Raw genomic sequence first — 23,662 nt, forward strand, 5'->3', positions numbered from 1 at the left:
TACAGTTCTGCCGCCCTTGGTTCACATGACAAGGATAACAACCCTTTATTACTCTCACCCCAATAACAAGGAGACTGGGGATACAACACCAGCCACAAGTGATCATTTGGGCAAGCAATCCTATCATGCTGAGCACCTAGGCAGGGTGGGTGTATCCATGGAAACGCGACCAGCTTCTGAAGTCTTTTTACACAGCTCACCACTAGATGTCAGGGGAGAGATCATTCAGACTCTGCTTACCTATACAAATATGTGGACTGTACAAGCACGTCTCAATACATTCCTGAAACTTGTTAACGGCTATCTACAAACTAATATTTGGCCATATAAGTTATTATTTAAATATCTCCTGAGTAAGATTGCATCATATCCTCTCTTCAGCCCACAAACTTTGAGAACGATACACTGAGTACATCTGAAATCATAATAAAAGTGCACTGGCCCCTTGGTGACTTCTAGTTTTATTGTTTTGCCACCAGTTCTGTGGAAGGTCAAATGGTGACAAAAATATTGGTTTGCTTCCTAATGGATTCCTCTAATTATGACATTTATGGCTAGATCCACAAAAGGACTTAGAAGTCTAACTGCCACTGAGGTCCTTAAAACCCCCGTTCAGCTGCTACTTAATACTTCCTGATACTAAAGCATGACAACTAACACAGAATGGATACAAAACTCTTTCGCTTAAAAAAAAAAATCAATCAGTTGTTAAAGGTCCCCTAAAATCAATTAGAGTTGTCTTATCCCCATGCTCTATTTTTTCCCATGCTAAACTTTTAAAAGTTTAGGATAGCGTATTTTTTTAAATTTTTACATCATTTAAAACAGTATGTTTAGCAGAAAGATATGGAGAAGCTAGCAGTTTTAGATTTTAAAAATGGTCAGGAAAAGGGGAGAGGTAGAGTGTGGGGGACATGTTCCTTCGGGTAACAGTATCAGATGCTACAACGTTATCTCTGTCCTTCATGCAGTTCAAAGCTATGACTTTTCTTTTAAAAATTTATATTGTCTTGTAAAACATCTCTGTAAATGATGTGGGTTTTTTACTGCATCCCGCAATCTAAAAGTTTCTTCTCAATTTACAAACACTGATTAAGAAGCCTACATCCGGCTACACCTACACTATGGACCTTACAGCAGTACCGCTGCAGCTGTGCCACTGTAAGGTCTCCTGTGTAGCCACTCTATGCTGGTGGGAGAGAGCTCTCCTGCCACCATAATTAAATTATGCCCAACAAGTGGTTAGTAGCTATGTCAGTGGGAGATGCTCTCCTGCCGACATAGCGCTGTACAAATTAGAGTTTTTCACACCCGACCAACAGAAGTACTAGTGTAGGCATAGCCTGTGTTAGTAAACTGCCTTTAGAAAGTTGTTATTCGGTTGGGGTTTTTTTGCATGCTGAGCAATTTATTTAGGCAAAACTTTAAGAACAAACTAATGCTTTTGTCATAAACATACAACTAAGGGTAGCATAAAATCCCTCCTTACCTGTAAAGGGTTAGGAAGCTGAGATAACCTGGTTGGCACCTGACCAAAAGGACCAATAAGGGGAGAAGATACTTGCAAATCTGTGGGGGAAGGTTTTTTGGTTTTGTGTTCCTTTGTTCTCTCGGAGTCAGCAAGGAACCACGGCAGGGAAAATACATCTCCCTAAGTCATATCTGAACTAAGCACCTAATATTGCAGAAATAGTAAGTAATAGTAAGGAAATGCATTATATTGTCTTTTGTTGTAGCTTGTGAATTTTCCCTGTGCTACGAGGGAGGTTTATGCCTGTATTTGTAACTTTAAAGTTTTGCCTGGAGGGGAAATCCTTCGTGTTTTGAATCTTTTTGTTACTCTGTAAAGTTATCTTCCATCCTGGTTTTACAGAGGTGATTCTTTTATCTATTTTTAAAATAAATTCTTCTTTTAAGAACCTGATTTATTTTTCATTGTACTTAAGATCCAAGGGTTTGTGTCTGTGTTCACGTGTACCAGTTGGTGAGGATATTATTCTCAAGCCTTCCCCAGGAAAGGGGGTGTAGGAGCTTGGGGGAATATTTTGGGGGAAGGACTCCAAGTGGTCCTTTCCCTGATTCTTTGTCTAAATCACTTGGTGGTGGCAGCATACTGTTCAAGGACAAGGTGGAATTTCTGCCTTGGGAAAGTTTTTAAACTAAGCTGGTAAAAATAAGCTTAGGGGGTCTTTCATGTGGGTCTCCACATCTGTACCCCAGAGTTCAGAGTGGGGAAGTAACCCTGACAGATTTTTTTTAAAAAAAGGTTGGGATGATTTCTCTTCTAAACATTGTACTGTAACTTTATTTCACTAGACCTCTTCCTCTTTGGTTAGGATAAACCTTAAATTACTCATGTACGTGTGTAAAGTTATTCACAAGCATGTCCTTGGGATCAAGGCCTGACTCAGACACAGGCCACACAGCTGAGACACACAATACACAGACCGAAGGAATAAGATCAAAGCGGCGCATTTTAATCACTTGTACACAAGACAAACACTGTGAAGTTGCATTGACATTAAGAATCTGTAATACATTCAAAGTGTGCAGTTTTTTTACCTATTCCTTTATAAACAGGGTTAATATGAGAAATTTATATTCGGGTTATTCCCAGTTGCTGAACATGAAGTTATATAATAAAACATTGTCACAGAATGATACTTTAGTACATACATTGTAAAACTTATTTCATCACTGCAAGGCTACGATGGAAAAATGTTGAACAGCGAAGCAGCAGCCATTTCATCAGTAAAACAGAGATTGGAAGAGTCACACAAATTATAATTATTCAACAAAATACTGATTTATGCAAAAAGCCAAAGATGGTATATCATCCAAACATGCTTTGTTGTACAACGAACCCAACTACATTCAGTGTTTTCGGAGACAGTATAAACTGACTTCTAAATCCATGTAAAGTGGGAGTCTCCCTGAGATCAACGCTAGAGCGTTCTAGAAAGAGAGGGCACAGTATATAAATCCTCAATTACTGTACAAGAATTAAAATTTACAGGACTTGGACACAGCTGGCAATCTGGAAGAGCTTGAGTTTGGGCTAGAATCTATAGTACAAGGAATTCTGCATTGTTGTGCTAGATAATGGTAGGCTTTGTAAGTAAGAATAAAAATTGATTTAACAAACAAATCACGTCAATGTGAAGAACACAACACATGAAAGCTGCAATCAGAACCCGATGGCAACAAGATACTAAAGGGCTTGATCCAATTCGTGCTGAAGTCAATGGGAGCTTTTACATATGGGAGTGTGATAAAGCCCTGCTAAAGGAGTATGCCAATTTTACATTAGCAAAACCTAAAAATGCACTACATCTATTATTCTGTGGATTTTTACAAATCAACTTACACCTCCCTTACCTTTCTATCACTAACTTGCCAGTTCCCCCAAAATGAGATTTTATTACATTATGCTCCCAGACTGAAGTTACTGACATGAATCCTGAGTCAAAAATTTTGTGTGTCTATTTTAAATATAGACAACAACAATTTTAAAAAACACTTTTGATAAATGAGTACAGTACACTAATAGCAATCTACAAAGGGATCAATATATTCATAGACTTCTTGTAAGCAATTCTATTTTCATAGACTCAGTAGTAAACCTGCATCATATTCTTTTGGACATACTTTACTATTATCCCAACAGCTGTTGCAACACTATACCCTCTTCTTTTGTAATGTTTCACTATTTAGTTTTCCAGAGGATCCAAAAACAGCAGTGAAAAATGAAAAATTCCAGTCAACTGGACCAAAGAGCCGCCGAGTCGATCTGTAAATCCAGTATGGATTAAGTATTATTGTAAGTGTACTTAACCCCATGAAAAAGACGATAAAATGTGGAAGTCCCAGATTTTGCACTACATCATTCCAATTGGAAATACACACCCACCACATGTGATAAATAAGGACCATGCGGCAGTGTTGCATATGGATCAGTACCCATTGGTTTGCCTTCCATAAAAGGGTGTTAGCATAGCCAGTCTGAGGAGAAAACAACAAAGAAAGAGAAATGAGATTGCACCTTTGAGATAAAGCAGTCAGCATTTTTTAGAAATAAGATATATATTATATAGAAATAAGATATATATTAACTTGTCTGTTGGGTAAACTGCCATACAAACATTCTCTCAATCATATTTCTCTTGAGTGCTAAGAGATTGCACTCTTTTATATAGAACTTTCTGTCCAGCAGAATTCTAAACCACTTTGTAAACTATGTGCATACAGCTTAGATGCAGCCACCTGTTGGATGGAGGAAGACATTCAAAACAAAGGAGATGTCACAAAAGTGGAGGGGAAGTAGCAAGATCCGGGAAGTTTTGGCCAACATCACCCAGGCAAACCATGACTCTCTGACTGCTCTAGGATCTACAGACAGGACCTCCATGTTTAAGGTCTCATTAAAACCACTGCAGAAGGGCTGAGGTGATCCTGCCAGGGCTTGTGGCTGTAATTCTAAAGAGTGCAGATATTTTATAATTTAATCTTAAACTACTAAACTTATTGCTGGGAACTGACTGCAGTTTGGGAAGCAAGGCTGATTTCTTTTCTCCTTACAAGCATGGAAGAGCTCTTCAAGGCTGTTCTCCCTCTCTGCATCCACAGAATATACATACACACTCATATGTGAGCACACATGCACAACCTTTAGTCTTCAGGAGAAATGTAATGGTCTATATTAGGACTGGCTCATCAGCTCCAACATTCTCATGTTACTATTTTCACTCAAAAAAAAAATCTTTAAAAAATAGAGTTTAGTCACTTAACTTTTAGTCCTGTGTACTAGATCCCAAGTGAGTCTGTAAAGTAATTTTTAAAATCTTCCCTTTTTAAAAAAAATTGAACAAGTATTTTAGGGTGTTATAATTAAGGATTCCCTGGACTTCAAGCCTGGAAGAAAAATTCTTCTGTAACCCCAGAACTAATCTCCCAATTTGAAGGCCAATATTTCTTTGCAGATTTTTTTTTTTTGAGGGTGAGGCAATGGGAGTTTTATAATGGAAATTTCTATCATCAACAATTAACACAGCAAGTTCTTACCCTTAGAAGAAGCGAGTACATGCAGATTGAAGGAGTGCTCATCTCAAGTAGCAGTCCCATCACGGGCAGATAGTGTCCACACTTTATGTTAAATATCAGACCAAGAAGCCCACCAAAGGCAAATAAATGATGAACTACCAAGAACACATCACATGTCCTGAAAACAATATTAGACACATGGACAACTACATTTTCAAACAAGATGAAGCCAGAGGCTATTAAGCAATGAAACCAACTCCACTTTTGTTGTGAATACACTTTGTCAGCTTGGAAAACTGGATCTATGAGCATGGCCCACAACCCAGCTGCACAACTCTGAATCCCAAGCAGGCCACGAGCAATAGCTATATTCGAGAAGACCTTTTGCTTTGCTGACAAAGTGCGATAACTGGCACTGATCCCTGAGGCCAACCAGTGAAGTAGAAGAAATACACCCAGGTAGATGAAAAATCCAGCTGCTACTAACTTCAACCGAACTTCCCACAGAATATAGTCCCAGTCAAATATGACACTCAAGGTTTCACCAGCATATGCAAGATTCATTTCTTCTTCTATAATTCAAAATATTTGGAGAGGGTATGAAGCTTCTCATGCAGACATTGGTCTATATTGAGGTTACTGGGCCTTTGCTGTTACACGGAGCAGAAACCCACCTGAAATTAAAAAAAAAAGATAGAAGAGACTTGTAGAGAATGGCTGTGTGCATGTATTTTATATATATATATGTGTGTATATATACATATATATATATATACACACACACACACTCCCCATTTATGAAAGCTCATTAGTTTCACTACAGTTTAGAGTTTGTTTCTCTTTCCACTGATATTTCCAAACAATTTAGAACTGACATAAAAAACCTACTCAAGGCTGATAATTAGCCTTCAAGAACTCTACTGGGTATATAAAAGAGAAGATGACAGAGGGAAACTCCTTAATTCCTTGCTGGCAGAACGATTAGTGTCAATGGATGTTACAGTCACAAAACTTTTACTTTTTGTTTTCAAGTTATATAAAAATATAATACTTTTTCCTGGTCTTTTCCTTAGTTTTTTCTGTCCTTCCTGTTACTTCTACATCCGTATAATACATGCTATTCTTATCTTCAAGGCCTCCTTTGCCTTTATAAATCATTCCTCAAAAAGTCTGTGTGGCTGAAGTGTTTTGCTAACACTACTGACAACACATTTTAAAAACAATCTTTCACCAACTCATATGCCAATAGCATTCCCCCCCACCACCATTCCTCACAGAACTCTTGACAATTGTTTTATGACCAATGATTTTTACTTCTAACAAAGTTAACACTCTAGGTGTGAACAGAAACAACTCCTATGGACATAAACAAAGGGGGCCAATGCTAAAGGGAGAAAAAGACACAACAGCTGAGGCTTACAATTCTTTAGCAGCATGTTTAAGCATCACTGAACCTTCATTTTTCACCTGTACAGCCCACTACACGGCGAGTCTCAAGCCCCGATCTACACAGTCGGGCTTGTGCCATGATGCTACAGACTCAGTCTTGCGCTACAGCACTAAAAACAGCTGTGTAGATGTTCAGGCTGGAGCTTATATTCTGAAATCCAGGGAGGAGGTGAGTTTGAGAGCCTGAGCCGCGATGTCTACAGTGCTGTTTAGTACCATAGCATGAGCCCGAGTCTGTAGACTTGGACTCCGAGACTTGCTGCCTTGGTTTTAAAACACAGTAGGCGTACCCTAAGAATTTTTAGGAATCAAATGTGCACGCCCAGTTTACAGGATATAGATCAAAACTGCAACAAACCAGCCACTCTGCACCTGATTCTCATTTACACTAGGGCCACTTTACACTTCCTGGAAGTATAAAGGATCCCTGAATTGTTGGAACAGAATAACGTGGCTGTGACATTATTGACATAAACTGTGACCATATAGATCATTGTTGCAACCAGGGTCCTATGGTTGCACCAGGTCCTGTATAGAGGAGGCCAAATGGAGTGTAGTTTGGTGGTTATGGTTATGCTATCTGTATGTGTGTATCATTTTTGTATTCAAAATTATGAATATTGGCTATGTACTTGTTTGATTCTAAGTAGCCTCACTGAAGCATTTGGTCAGCTTCTTGAGAAAGAACTATCCTCAGTAAGTGCCCAGTCAAGAAACACTTAGCTGACAATGGACTTTGGGAGACGCCAGTCCACATCTGAGCTTTCCTGAGAAAGTTCAAACTAACATGTAAACAATGGTGTCATCCTGCAAAAAGCTGAATCATTCATAGACATGTGACTTGCCTAGGGGACTGCAAACTCCATCTTGTTGAGGGGATTTTACACAGGAGAACAAAGGGGTTTCCACCCACAAGAGAAAGAATATATAAGGCCCTGGAAACCCCTCCATTTTGTCTTCAGCTGGCTCAAGAGATAGCCTCTCCACCCCAAGAGATGTCTGAAAGAAACTGGAAGAAAGTAACTACGGGGGTGTGAGTGATTGCTGGAGCCAGACTAGGAAGGATTCTTGTCTGTGAAAGAAGCGTATTGGAACATCTCTGAAGGTGAGATTTATCTGCATTTAGTTTCCTACTGTATTAGGCTTAACCTTGCATGTTTTTGTTTTATTTTGCTTGGTAATTTAATTTGTTCTGTCTGTTATTACTTGGAACCACTTAAATCCTACTTTTTGTATTTAATAGAATCACTTTTTGCTTATTAATTAACCCAGAGCAGGTAATTAATTCCTGGAGGAGCAAACAGCTGTGCATATCTCTCTATCAGTGTTATAGAGGGTGAACAATTTAGGCGTTTACCCTGTATAAGCTTTATACAGAGTAAAATGGATTTATTTGGGGTTTGGATCCCAATGGGAACTGGGTATTTGAGTGCTAGAGACCGGAGCACTTCTTAAGCTGTTTTCAGTTAAGCCTGCAGCTTTTGGGGGACATGGTTCAGACCTGGGTCTGTGTTTGCAGCAGGCTAGCGTGTCTGGCTCAACAAGACAGGGTACTGAAGTCCCAAACTGCCAGGGAAAAGGGGCTCAGAGGTAGTCTCAGCACATCAGGTGGCAGTCCCAAGGGGGTCTCTGTGACTCAACCCGTCACAGAGGCCTCAATGCAAATTGCACCCTATATCTATAGTATATATGTACACACACTTTATTATTTTGTCTAGGAAAAAAAGAAAATCAGTAATGTTATAAATATTCTTCTTTATTATATGTTTACATAAATGGACCTTTGATACACGTAAGCATGTACTATTGGCCTGTTATAATTAGAACTTTAAAATCTTTTTCTATATTAAGTTACAGTATGAAGAATAAATAAACTTTTCAACTTTTAAAAAAAAGACAGCCCTCCTTAGAGTTCTCTTCTGTGAGGTGTTTTAATTATGCATGTAGCATCACAGATGAAAAGAGAAACAGAAGAAGGGAAACAGGTTAACAATGGACAAAGTATGAATTTCCAAGGGGTCTTGTAAACAATATGTAGCTAGTATATAAAGAAATAGAAAAAGAGTAAAGTGTGATAAGTTTGCAGCTGCAGCTTTGTTTACTAGTAGTTTGTAGCACGTGAATAGCTCATGATTCATACAGGGCCTGTTTCACAGAATTAGTAGTCAATAATAAAGCATGTGATACAATGTAGACTATAATGCAAGTGTTAGACTGTTTTAGAATATGTATTTAATCTGATTTATAACAATGTACTTTGGAGTTGTGATGCACCCTAACCTGCCCCACTACACCTGAACCTGATAACCTCAGGTGCAGATTTCTGAAATGCCAGTAGAGAAAACTTAGTGATAAGTCCTGATTTGGACTGAGTTTTTAGATTCCAGAGAACTGGATAAAAAAGTGTTCTTGCAGAACTGAAGTGTTCTGGATAAGTTGAGTGGAAAAGGTCTTGGAGGGAATCCCAACAATGTTGTTTTGCTTGCAGTTTGGAATATCAGACACCAAAAAACAGAACATAATTCTACAAAATGATAGTCTAGTTCTAGTAAATGCATGAGTAAGGGCTTGTAGGATCATCTTGTGAACAAAACTGCATGGTCAACTTCTGAACAGAATTAGACCACATTGTAAAAAGGTCTTTTATTCCTGAAGCTAATTAAGGACATAGAGAAACAACCTTCTTATTGTCCATCCCAGCATCACAATTATTATTGATTGTATAGTCCCAAATTTTTAAGCTTGTGGGCATAAAGTTAATTAAAACTTCCTCCACATAGTATCGTTTAAACATTTTCTTATATTTTTGTTTTAAAGTATCCATGAGCACAGGTCCATTTTGCTGACACATTGGACTAGATTTCCATGATCGCTGGACACAGGACATCCTGACAATGTGGCCAGGGGAAGAACTACCCAGAGAATATCTAATTTAACAGTTTGACTGGCAGCTATGGTGGGAGGCAGAAGAGGAAGCCATATGGATTGTTAGCAGCATAAGTAAAAAGCTGATGTAAGCAGAGTCAGGATAAGCTCTACCCTGACATCTGGTGGAAAGAATTTCAGAGAGTGTATTTGCATAGGCACGCCTACCCTATCCCAGATTGCCGAGCTGTGGGACTGCTTGGTGACAAATGACTCACCCTCAGTTGGGTGGTACTTGCTAGACAAGGGACATGGGTTCCAAAACCCAGTGAATTGAGAGAGGCTGGGGACAGGTATTTGTGCCTGGTGGTGCAGTCTCCTTGTGGAGCCAGAAGCACCAGTTCCACCCCCTCCTCTCTCCACTGTGGAATGTCAGAGTTGATTTTTTTTTATTCCCTCAAGAATCTAAATACAGGTTACTGAGCTGAACTCACTTTGGGCTAATGGTGCACTAGCACTGGGGCTCCCCCACTAAGAGCTGAGATCACTAAGAGTTGAAATCACTAAAGAGCTGAAATAACTGAGCTGAGAGTACTGTGCTAACTAGTGAGGGAGCCTGAAGTTATACTGTGGAACAGAGCAGCTGGTGGAGTGGAGCAGTTGCGGGGACGGCTGGAGCGGATCACGGAACAGCTGGTGGCAGCAGAGCGGCTGGCAGAGCGGAGTAGCTGTGGGACGGGTGGAGCGGCCCACAGAGCGAGCGGAGCTGAGCAGTTTGCAGAGCAGTTCATGGAGCAGAACAGCTGGTGGAGCGGAGCAGTTTCTGAGGACGGCTGGAGGAGCAGAGTGGAGCAGCTGGTAAAGCGGAGCAGTTCGTGGAGAAGGCAGAAGCAGAACCCACGGAGAGGCAGGGCAGTTGGCCCCGGACCACGTAAGGTGCCCCTTTCTACCCAGGCTGGGGGGAGGGACCTCTACAGATAAACTCTCGAACTCTGGGGTGGCATTGACCAGAGACTTTTGGGTTGTTGGACTTTGGGTTGATTGGACTTAAAACCCTAAGGGGAAAAAGGACAGTGCCAAACGTACTTGGAGGTGGGTTTTTGTTTATGGTTTGTGTTATAACCCTGTCTGTGGTGTTTCTCCAATGGGATGCCGCATTGATTCCTTCCTTTATTAAAAAGATTTTGCTACACTCAGACTCCGTGCTTGCGAGAGGGGAAGTATTGCCTTCTAGAGGCGCCCAGGAGGGTGTGGTATGTGAGTGTCCCAGGTCACTGGGTGGGGGCTCGAGCCGGTTATGCATTGTGTTACTGAAACGGAACCCCTGGATACTGAACCCGGCCCTTGTTGCTGCCAACTCAGAGGGGCAGAAGGGTTACATTTTTGGGGGCTCGTCCGGGATCCCTGGGTCAGTACCCCTCGCAAGCACCTGCTGAGTGTTCCACTGTATTGGGAAATAATTGTGTTTATATTTTGAGGAAACTACTGTTTGTATAATGGCTAATATGTCGGGTTTGTTGGGCCCCAGTCCTGCAGCCTCTAGCTCAGGGGCGGCAGACTCAGCCTATGATTGGGCAAAAGCACTGGAGCACATATTTGAAAAGATTGTGTTGGCCTATGCTACGTCGAACTCTTGCCGTAAGTTAAGGTTATTTGATGGGGAAGAGGAGTTTGAACTCTGGTCGGAGCATACTACTGAAATGCTGCGGGAGTGGGCCGTACCCGATGTAGAAAAGCGACGATGTCTAATAGAGAGCCTTAGTGGCCCAGCATGAGACGTAATTCGCACCCTGAAGCTCACTGACCCTGAGGTCAGTGTGAAGGACTGCCTAGAGGCCCTTGATAATACCTTTGGGAGCGTAGAGGGCCCTGAGGACAGTTACTGTAAATTCATTAATTCCCGACAGCAAAGGGGTGAGAAAATTTCAGCCTATATACAGAGGCTGGAGAGACTACTTCAGAGAGCTGTTATGAGGGGAGCGGTGACTGCTGAGCAGATGGATCAGACCAGACTGGCTCAAGTTTTAAGAGGGACTCAGTATCAGAACCCGATCCTACTTCATCTCTGACTAAGAGAACGGCAGGAACATCCCCCAAGTTACTCCCAGCTGATAAAGGAGGTCAGAGAAGAAGAAGAAAGGCAGGCAGCCAGCGAGTGTTGGGAAGCCCAAACATTGGAACCAGCCAGCACGACGCCACCGCCAATGGCCAGTGTACTGATGGTGAGCACCACAGAGGAACTTGCCCAACAAATGCAGGTCCTGACAGAACGGATAGCTGAGCTGCAAAGCATCATTGACCGAGCTAAGATTTCCAGGAATAAGGAGCCTCAGACTGTGATGATAGAGAAGTCAGTATCTAGAGTCACCGTCCCACCTCGCCGAATGGGGAAAGGACAATTCTTTTGCTACCGGTGTGGTCAGGATGGGCACAGTGCTGCTAACTGCCATAAGGAAGAGAACCCCTCCTTAGTGTATGAAAAGCTGAGGATTAGTTGGAAGAGATCCAGTAGCTGCCAGAAGGTCCGGGGACAGAGACCACCTAGGCCTAGAGGATTTGAAGATTCCCCCAGAAGAGACCATCCAGTTGGGATCCCTGCAGGACTGATAGGGCCTCGAGCAGAGGTCATGGTGAGGATTGAAGGGGCGGAGTGTAAAGCCGTGTGACACTGGATCTCAAGTGACTATTATATTTCAGTCATTCTACCAACAGATGCTTAGGCACCTGCCCATACAGCCACTGACTGGCATTGGTCTGTGTGGCCTCAGCATGGATGAGTACCCCTATCAAGGGTATGTCATAGTGCACCTGGAATTCCCAGAGGAGGTTGCTGGGGTAAAGCAAGAGGTGGACACCGCTGCCTTAATATGCCCTGACCCGAAAGGGACCTCTGATGTGTCTGTGCTGATAGGGACCAACTCCAGCCTCTTCAAGGTGCTCGCGGATTACTGCAGACAACGGGCTGGGGACCAGTACCTGTGTACCCTGATGATCCATACGCTTTGTGCTGAAGCCTATAGGAAAATTGAGAGCGCTAAAACGGAGACATCTGAGCTACCAGTTGGGCCACTGAAGTACATGGGTACAACCCCCTTAGCAGTGCCTGCAAGGACGGAGCAAGAAGTATTTGTCATGACTACCAGGCTGAAAGGCAGTAAAGGGGCATTAGCAATGATAGAGCAGCCGGCTGAAGGAGAGCTCCCGGAAGGAGTGCTGGTCCCCAGTGGAGTCATAACCCTACCTGCTGAAGCCCAGGAAAAGGTGACTATACTGATTGCTAATGAAACAAGTAGAGATGTTGTTGTGAGGCAAGGACAAAAGATAGCAGACCTCTTTGAGCCTGAATCAATTGTAAAACCCCAGTGTGAGACTCAAGTGCCAACAATAGACCCAGCAAAGTTTGACTTTGGAGATTCACCATTGTCCGAGGAGTGGAAAGATCGCCTAAGAAGGAAACTTTGTGAAAGATCCAAGGTGTTCTCATTGCATGAGTGGGATGTGGGATGTGCAAAAGGAGTAGAGCACAACATCAGACTACATGACTCTCGACCTTTCAGAGAGAGATCTAGGAGGCTTGCTCTCTCCGAGATGGAAGATGTGCGACAACATCTTCAAGAGCTGGTTGCAAATGGCATCATTACAGAGTCCCGCAGCTCATACACCTCGCCTATTGTGGTGGTCCGTAAAAAGAATGGGAAAATCCGGATGTGTATTGACTACCGCACCCTAAACCGCCGTACTGTGGTTGACCAGTACACAATGCCTCGAGTTCAAGATGCCTTAGACTGTTTGCTGGGAAGCCAGTGGTTCTCTGTGTTGGATCTTTGGAGTGGATACTACCAGATCCCTCTGGGTGAAGAAGATAAGGAGAAGACAGCCTTCATCTGCCCATTAGGGTTTTATCAGTTCGAACGCATGCCCCAAGGGATTTCTGGAGCACCTGCCACATTTCAAAGTCTTATGGAGAAAGTTGTGGGAGACATGAATTTACTGCAAGTGTTAGTTTATTTGGATGACCTGATTGTGTTTGGAAGAACTTTGGAGGAGCATGAAGAAAGACTTCTTAAAGTGCTTGATAGGCTGGAGGATTATGGTTTGAAACTTTCAATTGATAAATGCCAGTTCTGCAGGACCTCGGTGAAGTATGTGGGGCACATCGTGTCCCAAGAGGGTGTGAGTACCGATCCTGATAAACTAGAAGCACTCACTACATGGCCACGTCCAAGCAACTACAGAGAACTCAAGACCTTCCTTGGGTTTAGTGGTTATTACCGCAGATTTGTGAAAAACTATGCTACAATTGTAAAACCCCTCAATGATTTTACCAGGGGATATCAGTCCAGCAAGGACAAATCTAAGACCAAGAATAAAAGGCCTTCCGTGCAGAGACACTATGGCCCCTTCGAACCCTTTGGGCCACGGTGGGATGAGAGATGTGAAAGGGCTTTTCGAGCAATCATTACTTGCCTAACTCATGCCCCAGTCCTAGTATTTGCTGACCCAAGCAAGCCATTTATCCTGCATACTGATGCCAGTTTGGAGGGTCTGGGGGCAGTACTGTACCAGGAGGTGGAAGGCAAACGTAAACCTGTAGCCTTTGCCAGCCGAGGACTGTCTGATAGTGAAACCCGCTATCCCACCCACAAGCTGGAGTTCTTGGCCTTGAAATGGGCCATCACTGAGAAATTTCGAGACTACTTGTATGGGGCTCAGTTCCAGGTGTGGACAGACAACAACCCACTGACTTATGTGTTAACAAGTGCTAAACTGGATGCTACAGGGCAAAGATGGGTGGCCGCTTTGGCTAGCTATGACTTCAGCATTCAATACCGATCAGGGAGAAGCAATGTAGATGCAGATGCATTGTCCAGGCGTCCACAGGCACCAGGACTTGCTGTGATACCCACGGATGGAGTGAGAGCTATTTGCAGTGTAAGTCGCCGAGAGCCAGAGGCCCATGAGAGCCTTCATGGATGTGTTGCTGAAACTTTGGGCCTACCCCCTGAATGCGTGCCTTCTGCTTCAGTAAACTATATTGCTTTGGACCAATCTCCCTTGCCCATGCTCAATACGGCTGACTGGCAAGAGGCCCAGCTGCAAGATATTGACATTCGTGATACACTACTTGCCAAAAGAGAGGGGTGAGGCCCAGCTGAGGTTGTCCCACCTACCCCAGAGGGCAAACTGCTATTGAGAGAATGGACCAAACTAAAACTGATTCAGGGAGTGCTACACCGCACGACCACAGACCCTCTACAAAAGCAACGGAATCAACTAGTGCTGCCAAAAGATTACAGAGCCCTGGCCATGAGGGCCCTGCATGATGACTTTGGACATTTAGGGATGGAGAGGACCCTGGAACTTATCCGCAGTAGATTCTATTGGCCACGGATGGCTGAAGATGTTCGCAGGAAATGTGAGACCTGCGCGCGATGTGTTCAAAGGAAAACTCTGCCCACGAGGGCTGCATATCTGAAGAACATCACCAGCAACAAACCTCTGGAGCTGGTTTGCATTGATTTCTTGTCTTTAGAAGTGGACAAGAGGAATATTGGGAACATCCTAGTAGCGACTGACCATTACACGCGATATGCTCAGGCATATCCCACACATGATCAGAGGGCCACCACTGTCGCTCGAGTACTGTGGGAAAAATATTTCTCAGTTTATGGATTCCCAGCCCGGATACACTCGGATCAGGGACGAGATTTTGAGAGTCACCTTCTGAAGGAGGTGCTGAGGATAGCAGGTATTAAAAAGTCGAGGACAACGCCTTACCAACCACAAGGTGACCCTCAGCCAGAGAGGTTCAACTGAACCCTATTGGATATGTTAGGGACTTTGCGGCCAGAGCAGAAGGCAACCTGGAGCCAACATGTTGCATTTCTGGTGCACGCCTACAATGCCACAAAGAACGATGCTACGGGGGTCACCCCATATCTCTTGATGTTTGGGCGAGAACCAAGACTACCCATAGATTTGTGCTTTGGTGTATCAGAGGATGGCGATAGCTATGAAACCCATCAGCAATATGTATCCCGACTACGAGAAAAGCTACGGGATGCTTATCACTTAGCTACATCTGCAGCTCGGAAGAACGCAGACCGCAACAAACAGCGATATGATGCTAGGGTGCGTCTGCAAGAGCTCCAGCCAGGGGACAGAGTCCTGCTGCGAAATTTGGGTATTGCTGGCAAACACAAGATAGCTGACAGATGGAAGGCAATACCTTACTTAGTGATGGAAAAGCTAGGAGACCTGCTGGTCTACAAGATTAAACCTGAAGAGGGTCCAGGGCAGACCAAAACCGTGCATAGAAACCTTTTGCTCCCTGTGGGAGAATTGGTAGGCAGCCCTTATGAGATGGGCCACCACAGGGCAACTGGGCAGAACAAAGGTGCTGTACCAAAGCCGCCTTCCAACATGGACAGCCGGCCTCCTGCAGCTAACCTACCCCTACTCAGCACATCTGACAGTGAGTCTGAGGAGGAAGACACAACCATAGTGTATCCTGGGATGAAGACAAGATTTCAGTCTCGATCCGCTGAATCAGAAGAGAGCACATCCTCTTCCGCCCTAAACCCTATGGCAGAAGTATTTAGGCCCATTCCTGACATCCCTGAGCCACTGGTGGGACCCCCGTGTAATGACTTACACAGGCTATTGGACAGTGGTGATATACAAATGGAGGATGTCCAGAGCACCTGCGACTCTCCACTGTTAGGACTAGAAATGCAGGAGCCTATGCCAGTATCTGAGGGGAACTCACAGGAAACCTCCCCATCCGGCACTCAAGAGGATGTCCCCCCTACCATAGCAACAGAGATTCTCAATAGGCGAGACAGGGTAATAAGACCAGTGAAACGGTTAACTTACGATGCACCTGGGGTGATTAGTGAGGAGCCTATACATTTAGCACACAGGTTTGTGAAAGCTAAAGTAGGCTATCTAATGCCTTTTGGAGGGGACCAATAAGTTGGTTTGGTAGGGAATGTGATTTGTAGGGATGACAAATTCTTGGCTGGGGGGAGGATGTAAGCAGAGTCAGGATAAGCTCTACCCTGACATCTGGTGGAAAGAATTTCAGAGAGTGTATTTGCATAGGCACGCCTACCCTATCCCAGATTGCCGAGCTGTGGGACTGCTTGGTGACAAATGACTCACCTTCAGTTGGGTGGTACTTGCTAGACAAGGGACATGGGTTCCAAAACCCAGTGAATTGAGAGAGGCTGGGGACAGGTATCTGTGCCTGGTGGTGCAGTCTCCTTGTGGAGCCAGAAGCACCAGTTCCACCCCCTCCTCTCTCCACTGTGGAATGTCAGAGTTGATTTTTTTTTATTCCCTCAAGAATCTAAATACAGGTTACTGAGCTGAACTCACTTTGGGCTAATGGTGCACTAGCACTGGGGCTCCCCCACTAAGAGCTGAGATCACTAAGAGTTGAAATCACTAAAGAGCTGAAATAACTGAGCTGAGAGTACTGTGCTAACTAGTGAGGGAGCCTGAAGTTATACTGTGGAACAGAGCAGCTGGTGGAGTGGAGCAGTTGCGGGGACGGCTGGAGCGGATCACGGGACAGCTGGTGGCAGCAGAGCGGCTGGCAGAGCGGAGTAGCTGTGGGACGGGTGGAGCGACCCACAGAGCGAGCGGAGCCGAGCAGTTTGCAGAGCAGTTCATGGAGCAGAGCAGCTGGTGGAGCGGAGCAGTTTCTGAGGACGGCTGGAGGAGCAGAGTGGAGCAGCTGGTAAAGCGGAGCAGTTCGTGGAGAAGGCAGAAGCAGAACCCACGGAGAGGCAGGGCAGTTGGCCCCGGACCACGTAAGGTGCCCCTTTCTACCCAGGCTGGGGGGAGGGACCTCTACAGATAAACTCTCGAACTCTGGGGTGGCATTGACCAGAGACTTTTGGGTTGTTGGACTTTGGGTTGATTGGACTTAAAACCCTAAGGGGAAAAAGGACTGTGCCAAACGTACTTGGAGGTGGGTTTTTGTTTATGGTTTGTGTTATAACCCTGTTTGTGGTGTTTCTCCAATGGGATGCCGCATTGATTCCTTCCTTTATTAAAAAGATTTTGCTACACTCAGACTCTGTGCTTGCGAGAGGGGAAGTATTGCCTCCTAGAGGCGCCCAGGGGGGTGTGGTATGTGAGTGTCCCAGGTCACTGGGTGGGGGCTCGAGCCGGTTATGCATTGTGTTACTGAAACGGAACCCCTGGATACTGAACCCGGCCCTTGTTGCTGCCAACTCAGAGGGGCAGAAGGGTTACACCTACAAAAGAGATGCCTTCCTTTCCTGCTCCCCAATATAATAAATAACAGAAAAGGAGGGTAGCAGCCTTATAGCTAGAGAGCAAAGGAATATTGCTTATTTATAGTCTCAGAGGGCCCGATTCTGCTCTCCTTTATACCAGAGCAACTCCACTGGCCCTTCCTTCCCATTGTCTTGCATCCTGAGACAGTGAGAGAGTTAAGAATTCTAATTTGGTAGCATTTTACACTCACTCTCCTCAGCTATACAGTAGAATGCCAGAATTACATTCGTAACTCTGAAATGTTCATAACTCTGAACAAAACGTTATGTTTTTTCTTTCAAAAGCTTACAACTGAACATTGACTTACTACAGCTTTGAAACTTTACAATGCAGAAGAAAAATGCTGCTTTTAACCACCTTAATTTAAATGAAAGAAGCAAAGAAACAGTTTCCTTATCTTGTCAAGTCGTTTTTTTTTTAAATCTCCCTCTTTTTTTCAGTAGTTCACATTTAACACAGTACTATAGTGTACTTGGGTTTCTTTGGCTCTGCTGCTGCCAGATTCATAGAATCATATAATCATAGAATATCAGGATTGGAAGGGACCTCAGGAGGTCATCTAATCCAACCCCCTGCTCAAAGCAGGACCAATTCCCAACTAAATCATCCCAGCCAGGGCTTTGTCAAGCCTTACCTTAAAAACCTCTAAGGAAGGAAATTCCACGACCTCCCTAGGTAACCCATTCCAGTGCTTCACCACCCTTCTAGTGAAAAAGTTTTTCCTAATATCCAACCTAAACCTCCCCCACAGCAACTTGAGACCATTACTCCTTGTTCTGTCATCAGGTACCAATGAAAACAGTCTAGATCCATCCTCTTTGGAACCCCCTTTCAGGTAGTTGAAAGCAGCTATCAAATCTCCCCTCATTCTTCTCTTCTGCAGACTAAACAATCCCAGTTCCCTCAGCTTCTCCTCAGAAGTCATGTGCTCCAGCCCCCTAATCATTTTTGTTGCCCTCCGCTGGACTCTTTCCAATTTTTCCACATCCTTCTTGTAGTGTGGGGCCCAAAACTGGACACAGTACTCCAGATGAGGCCTCACGAATGTCGAATAGAGGGGAATGATCACATCCCTCGATCTGCTGGCAATGCCCCTACTTATACAGCCCAAAATGCTGTTAGCCTTCTTGGCAACAAGGGCACACTGTTGACTCATATCCAGCTTCTCATCCACTGAAACACCCTAGGTCCTTTTCTGCAGAACTGCTTCCTAGCCATTCGGTCCCTAGTCTGTAGCAGTGAATGGGATTATTCTGTCCTAAGTGCAGGACTCTGCACTTGTCCTTGTTGAACCTCATCAGGTTTCTTTTGGCCCAGTCCTCTAATTCGTCTAGGTTCCTCTGTATCCTATCCCTACCCTCCAGCGTATCTACCACTCTTCCCAGTTTAGTGTCATCTGCAAACTTGCTGAGAGTGCAGTCCACGCCATCCTCCAGATCATTAATGAAGATATTGAACAGAACCAGCCCCAGGACAGACCCTTGGGGCACTCCACTTGAAACCGGCTGCCAACTAGACACAGAGCCGTTGATCACTACCCATTGAGCCCGACGATCTAGACAGCTTTCTGTCCACCTTATAGTCCAATCATCCAGCCCATACTTCTTTAACTTGCTGGCAAGAATACTGTGGGAGACAGTATCAAAAGCTTTGCTAAAGTCAAGGAATAACACATCCACTGCTTTCCCCTCATCCACAGACCCAGTTATCTCCTCATAGAAGGCAATTAGGTTAGTCAGGCATGACTTGCCCTTGGTGAATCCATGCTGACTGTTCTCGATCACTTTCCTTTCCTCTAAGTGCTTCAGAATTGATTCCTTGAAGACCTGCTGTATGATTTTTCCAGGGACTGAGGTGAGGCTGACTGGCCTGTAGTTCCCCGGATCCTCCTTCTTCCCTTTTTTAAAGATGGGCACTACAGTAGCCTTTTTCCAGTCATGGGGGACCTCCCTCGTTTGCCATGAGTTTTCAGAGATAATGGCCAATGGCTCTGCAATCAACTCTGCCAACTCCTTTAGCACCCTTGGATGCAGCACATCCACCCCCATGGACTTGTGCTCATCCAGTTTTTCTAAATAGTCCCGAACCACTTCTTTCTCCGCAGAGGGCTGGTCACCTTCTCCTCATACTGTGCTGCCCAGTGCAGCAGTCTGGAAGCTGATCTTGTTTGTGAAGACAGAGGCAAAAAAATCATTGAGTATATTAGCTTTTTCCACATCCTGTCACTAGGTTGCCTCCCTCATTCAGTAAGGGGCCCATACTTTCCTTGACTTTCTTCTTGTTGCTAACATACTCGAAGAAACCCTTCTTGTTACTCTTAACATCCCTTGCTAGCTACAACTCCAAGTGTGATTTGGCCTTCCTGATTTCACTCCTGCATGCCTGAGCAATATTTGTATACTCCTCCCTGGTCATTTGTCCAAGCTTCCACTTCTTGTAAGCTTCTTTTTTGCGTTTAAGATCAGCAAGGATTTCACTGTTAAGCCAAGCTGGTTGCCTGTCATATTTACTATTCTTCCTACACATCGGGATGTTTTTTTCCTGCAACCTCAATACGGATTCTTTAAAATACAGATTGCCCACTTCCAGTTCCTTCCAAATGAAATGTGTGGTTGCAGGGTCAGTTCCTGACTCTGTTGACATTCTACTGTCTATAACTAGGCAACATACAAAGAAGTGGAGAATCAGGCCACTAACGTCAGCATAGTTACAATGGTGTGAAGAGAAAGTCCCAGAAACTTTCCACTCTCAACTCCCCACAAAAAAAAGGCAAAGGAAAACACCTTCCCCCCACCACCAGCATAGTTACATACAGCAGTCTAAATAGGGTGGTTCACACTCTGTGTGAAATTCCCCTGACTTCATACAATAGCCTCTCCTGGAAGCAGAAGTAGGGTGTTTTCTCAGCATTTAAAGAAAACCAGCAGTTAGTTAATGCTGTCTCATCCCCATTTCCTCCTCCTCACAAGAAGGACCAGTATGTTACTTACTGGCTGGTCTGCTTCAGTTGTTTCTCCCCACAGCCTCTGCGCTTTCCTGTTTTGTGTTCAACAGCTGCACTCAGCCGAGAAGTCCGGGCTGCTTCTTCCACCTTTGATGCAAAAGTAGCTGCCCCTGGAATGGAAATGCAACAGCTTGGAGCCCTAGCTCGGCACCGTGGCAAGAAGAGACACCTGCACAGGCAATAATGTTATTATGGCTTTTCCTGCCCCACCCTTTGTTTCAGCCTGAAGTAAACCGACTGTCCCTCCCTCCCCGGAGGAGGCAGTGGAGCACCCCAAATAACCCGCACTGGCCAGCCGGACTCTGGGGTTGTTCACAGTTCTCCTTGGAGCTTAATTCTGCAGTGCAAGGAGTGGGGCAGGCCACACTCTGTCCTGGTACTGCAGCCAAGTTTCGCGTTGCACTGATGGAAAGGGTGATCGCCCCCCATACAGAGTCCTGACAAAACACTGCACGGGGGAGTGTGTTGTCATTGGCAGCGCAGCTGGTAGGATGCAAAACATGTCCCGTGCAAAGCCAGCCTGAGCCCAGCTAGAACCACTGAGCTGTGTAGAAATGTAGGACTTGGAGCCGACAGACAGACCCCGCCAATACCCCGCTGTGGGCAGGACGAGTGTGTGTGTGTGTGTGTGTCTGGCACAGAAATAGTGTGTCACACGCGTGTGTTGTCTCTATCGTGCCTGGGTTGTGCTATATGAAGGGGCCCTGCGTCTTATTTCATCACAGCTGCTAGGTTTTGTGCAGCTTGGTGTGGGGCAGTTCTCAGCAGTCACAGTCACGGATTTCCATCTCTGGGTGCTCCCCCACTGGGGTTGGGGTGCAGCAGGATGGGCCCTGTAAGAAGCAGGGCTGGGGAGGTGAGTCAGGGGTGGGTGGGGGCTGCCGAGCCCGAAGGCAGGGGGACTGGGGAAATCGGTGGGGATTTGGGTACTGGAGAGCAGGGCCGTCCTTAGGATTTATGCGGCCCTAGGCAGTATTATTAAAACGTGCCCCTATGCCAGATGGCAGCCCAAGCTCACAGCCTGGTGGGGGAGGGGGAGGAGGGACTTGACAGCAAAGGATAACGAGATGCCCAGCCTGCCTCATGGTGGTGGAGAGTCACAGTTCCCCGCAGAGACTTCCATGCACTCTCCCTCATGCAGAATGGACATGAAGAAAGTACCTAATTAAAAGCACTAAAATTTGGGAATAAAAAATGTCAGTCACAGGTTTTTTGTTATGCCCTGAAGTTTGTCAGAGATTTATTTGCAAAAACTTCATAGTAAGGGTGAGTCAGCTGTCCTGCTGAATACAACATTACATATAATGGAATACATGATGCAGCTCTTCTCTGTTTTACATTTTCTTCATCAGTATTTCTAAGTTGAATTTATATTTTAAATGTACTCAAATCTTAAGCCAGCATTCCAGATTACTACATATTTAACTCACTGAAACAAAGACATTCTTTTAAATTAATCAGAGAGGTTTAGTGTGTTCATAACAATGTTCACTGCTTTTAGAAAAAGGGAACAGTAATTTACTTTGTGTGATCTCCATAACAAGAGACATGGTTATGAAATTTCACCAACTTTAAAAAAATATGTTTCCAAAGATTTTAGGTATAACAAGGATTTTGTCTTACTAAGGTACTGATTTTGCTGGAGGGTTCTTTTAAAACTAGTTTGTCAGATAGTCAGAAGTAAAGAAAGGGAACTCTTTGTCCAGCTATCTGGAAGGGAAGGACTGTTGTCCCTTTAAGGGCTCTCTTCAGTGGGGAGTGGGGGGAGAGGTGGTGAAGGGATGGACAGAAAGGACAGGAAGACTTGGAAGCACTTTTTTTTTTAACTATAGTAATTAAAATGTGTATTTTAGATAAGGGAGGTCTTTTGAAGGATTTATTTAAAAAACTATGTGTGAAGATCCACACATTTAAGGCTAAAGATGATTGTGCATCTAAAACTCTATGCAAGCATTTTTTAGAAATGTAATTTTATAATCTTCACCAGCTCACTAATGAAATATTTTTAAAGCAAATTTTAAACTAAGGTCCTGTAGACTGACATGTTCTGTGTAAATATTACATTAATGCACAACTGTTTTTGTCAGCAAAGTCAGAAACTGACAGTATAAAAATTTATTTGGGCATAAGCTTTCATGGACATCTGATGAAATGGGTTCTAATCCACAAAAGCTTATGCCCAAATAATTTGTTAGTCTTTGAGGTGACACAAGGACTCGTCCTTGTTTTTGCTGACACAGACTAACAGGACTACCACTCTGAAACCTGTCAGTATATACCTTGGGGTTGGCAAATGCCTTTTAAATGGCTTTATTACCCCTTGAATGTCTCTTTAACAGTTTCAATGTTGTGCTAATAGGTCTGGCAGGCTGGAGGTTTTTTCACTTTTAACTACTAGATTCCCTCCCAAGGAAGACTCACCAGGCTAGAGCAGCCATCTGTGGGAGCCTGCAGGAAGGGTCAGAACAGGGATAGGAAAACAAGAGGGTGGACACTAAGACCCAGTGGTGCCCCAAATTTTCAGGTGCCCTACGCAGCTGCCTATGTTGCCTATGCCTAAGGACGGCCCTGCTGGAGAGAGTCGGGGAGCACGTGGAGTAAGATACCTGGGGTTGTTTGGAGGGGGAGGGTGGAATAGAATTGGTTAACTGGGGCGGTCGGACGGGAGAAGTGGGTGAAAGAGCCTGGACCAGCTAGGCAGGGGTGAGTGAGAACCTCGGCATTATTGGGGTGGGGGAGGAGAGTTTTACAGCAGCGTCGCCCAGCTTGCATCGCTTCGAGTTAGCTTCCCCCACTCTAGTTCTGTCCCCATTCTGTTCCTTTCCCTGCCTACCCCTTCTGCCCAGCCCCCAGCTTTGCTGCTCACCGAGTCTCCTCTTGCTGTTGCCTGGAGCTGCTTCCTGCTGACACTGGCTGGGAACAAGAGTAGGGAGGGGGCCAAGCCCCGGTTAGGCTCGTTTCAGTTTCACTTTGGATTTTTCATGCCCTAGAAAA

At 44.6% G+C, this 23,662-nt stretch overlaps 1 protein-coding gene across 3 annotated transcripts; it reads right to left on the bottom strand.

Annotated features, from left to right (window-relative positions):
- Nucleotides 1-2,456: 2,456 nt before the first annotated feature.
- On the bottom strand, nucleotides 2,457-23,662 carry LOC127049731 (protein CLN8-like). Of its 3 annotated transcripts, none has more exons than XM_050950977.1 (5): nucleotides 23,535-23,662; nucleotides 20,655-20,778; nucleotides 5,062-5,714; nucleotides 3,907-4,002; nucleotides 2,457-2,955 (listed from the first exon to the last, which is right to left on the bottom strand). In XM_050950977.1, the coding sequence occupies exons 3-5, from the start codon at nucleotides 5,602-5,604 to the stop codon at nucleotides 2,875-2,877; spliced, it is 720 nt and encodes a 239-aa protein (XP_050806934.1). In that variant the 5' UTR covers nucleotides 5,605-5,714; nucleotides 20,655-20,778; nucleotides 23,535-23,662; the 3' UTR covers nucleotides 2,457-2,874. The 3 variants fall into 3 exon arrangements, with proteins under 3 accessions (XP_050806934.1, XP_050806932.1, XP_050806933.1); XM_050950976.1 differs by having other exon boundaries at nucleotides 2,898-2,955; nucleotides 3,649-4,002; nucleotides 23,535-23,661; XM_050950975.1 differs by having other exon boundaries at nucleotides 2,457-4,002; nucleotides 23,535-23,661.

This window comes from Gopherus flavomarginatus, chromosome 4, assembly GCF_025201925.1.
Source record: "Gopherus flavomarginatus isolate rGopFla2 chromosome 4, rGopFla2.mat.asm, whole genome shotgun sequence".
Classification (NCBI taxonomy): Eukaryota; Metazoa; Chordata; order Testudines; family Testudinidae; genus Gopherus; species Gopherus flavomarginatus.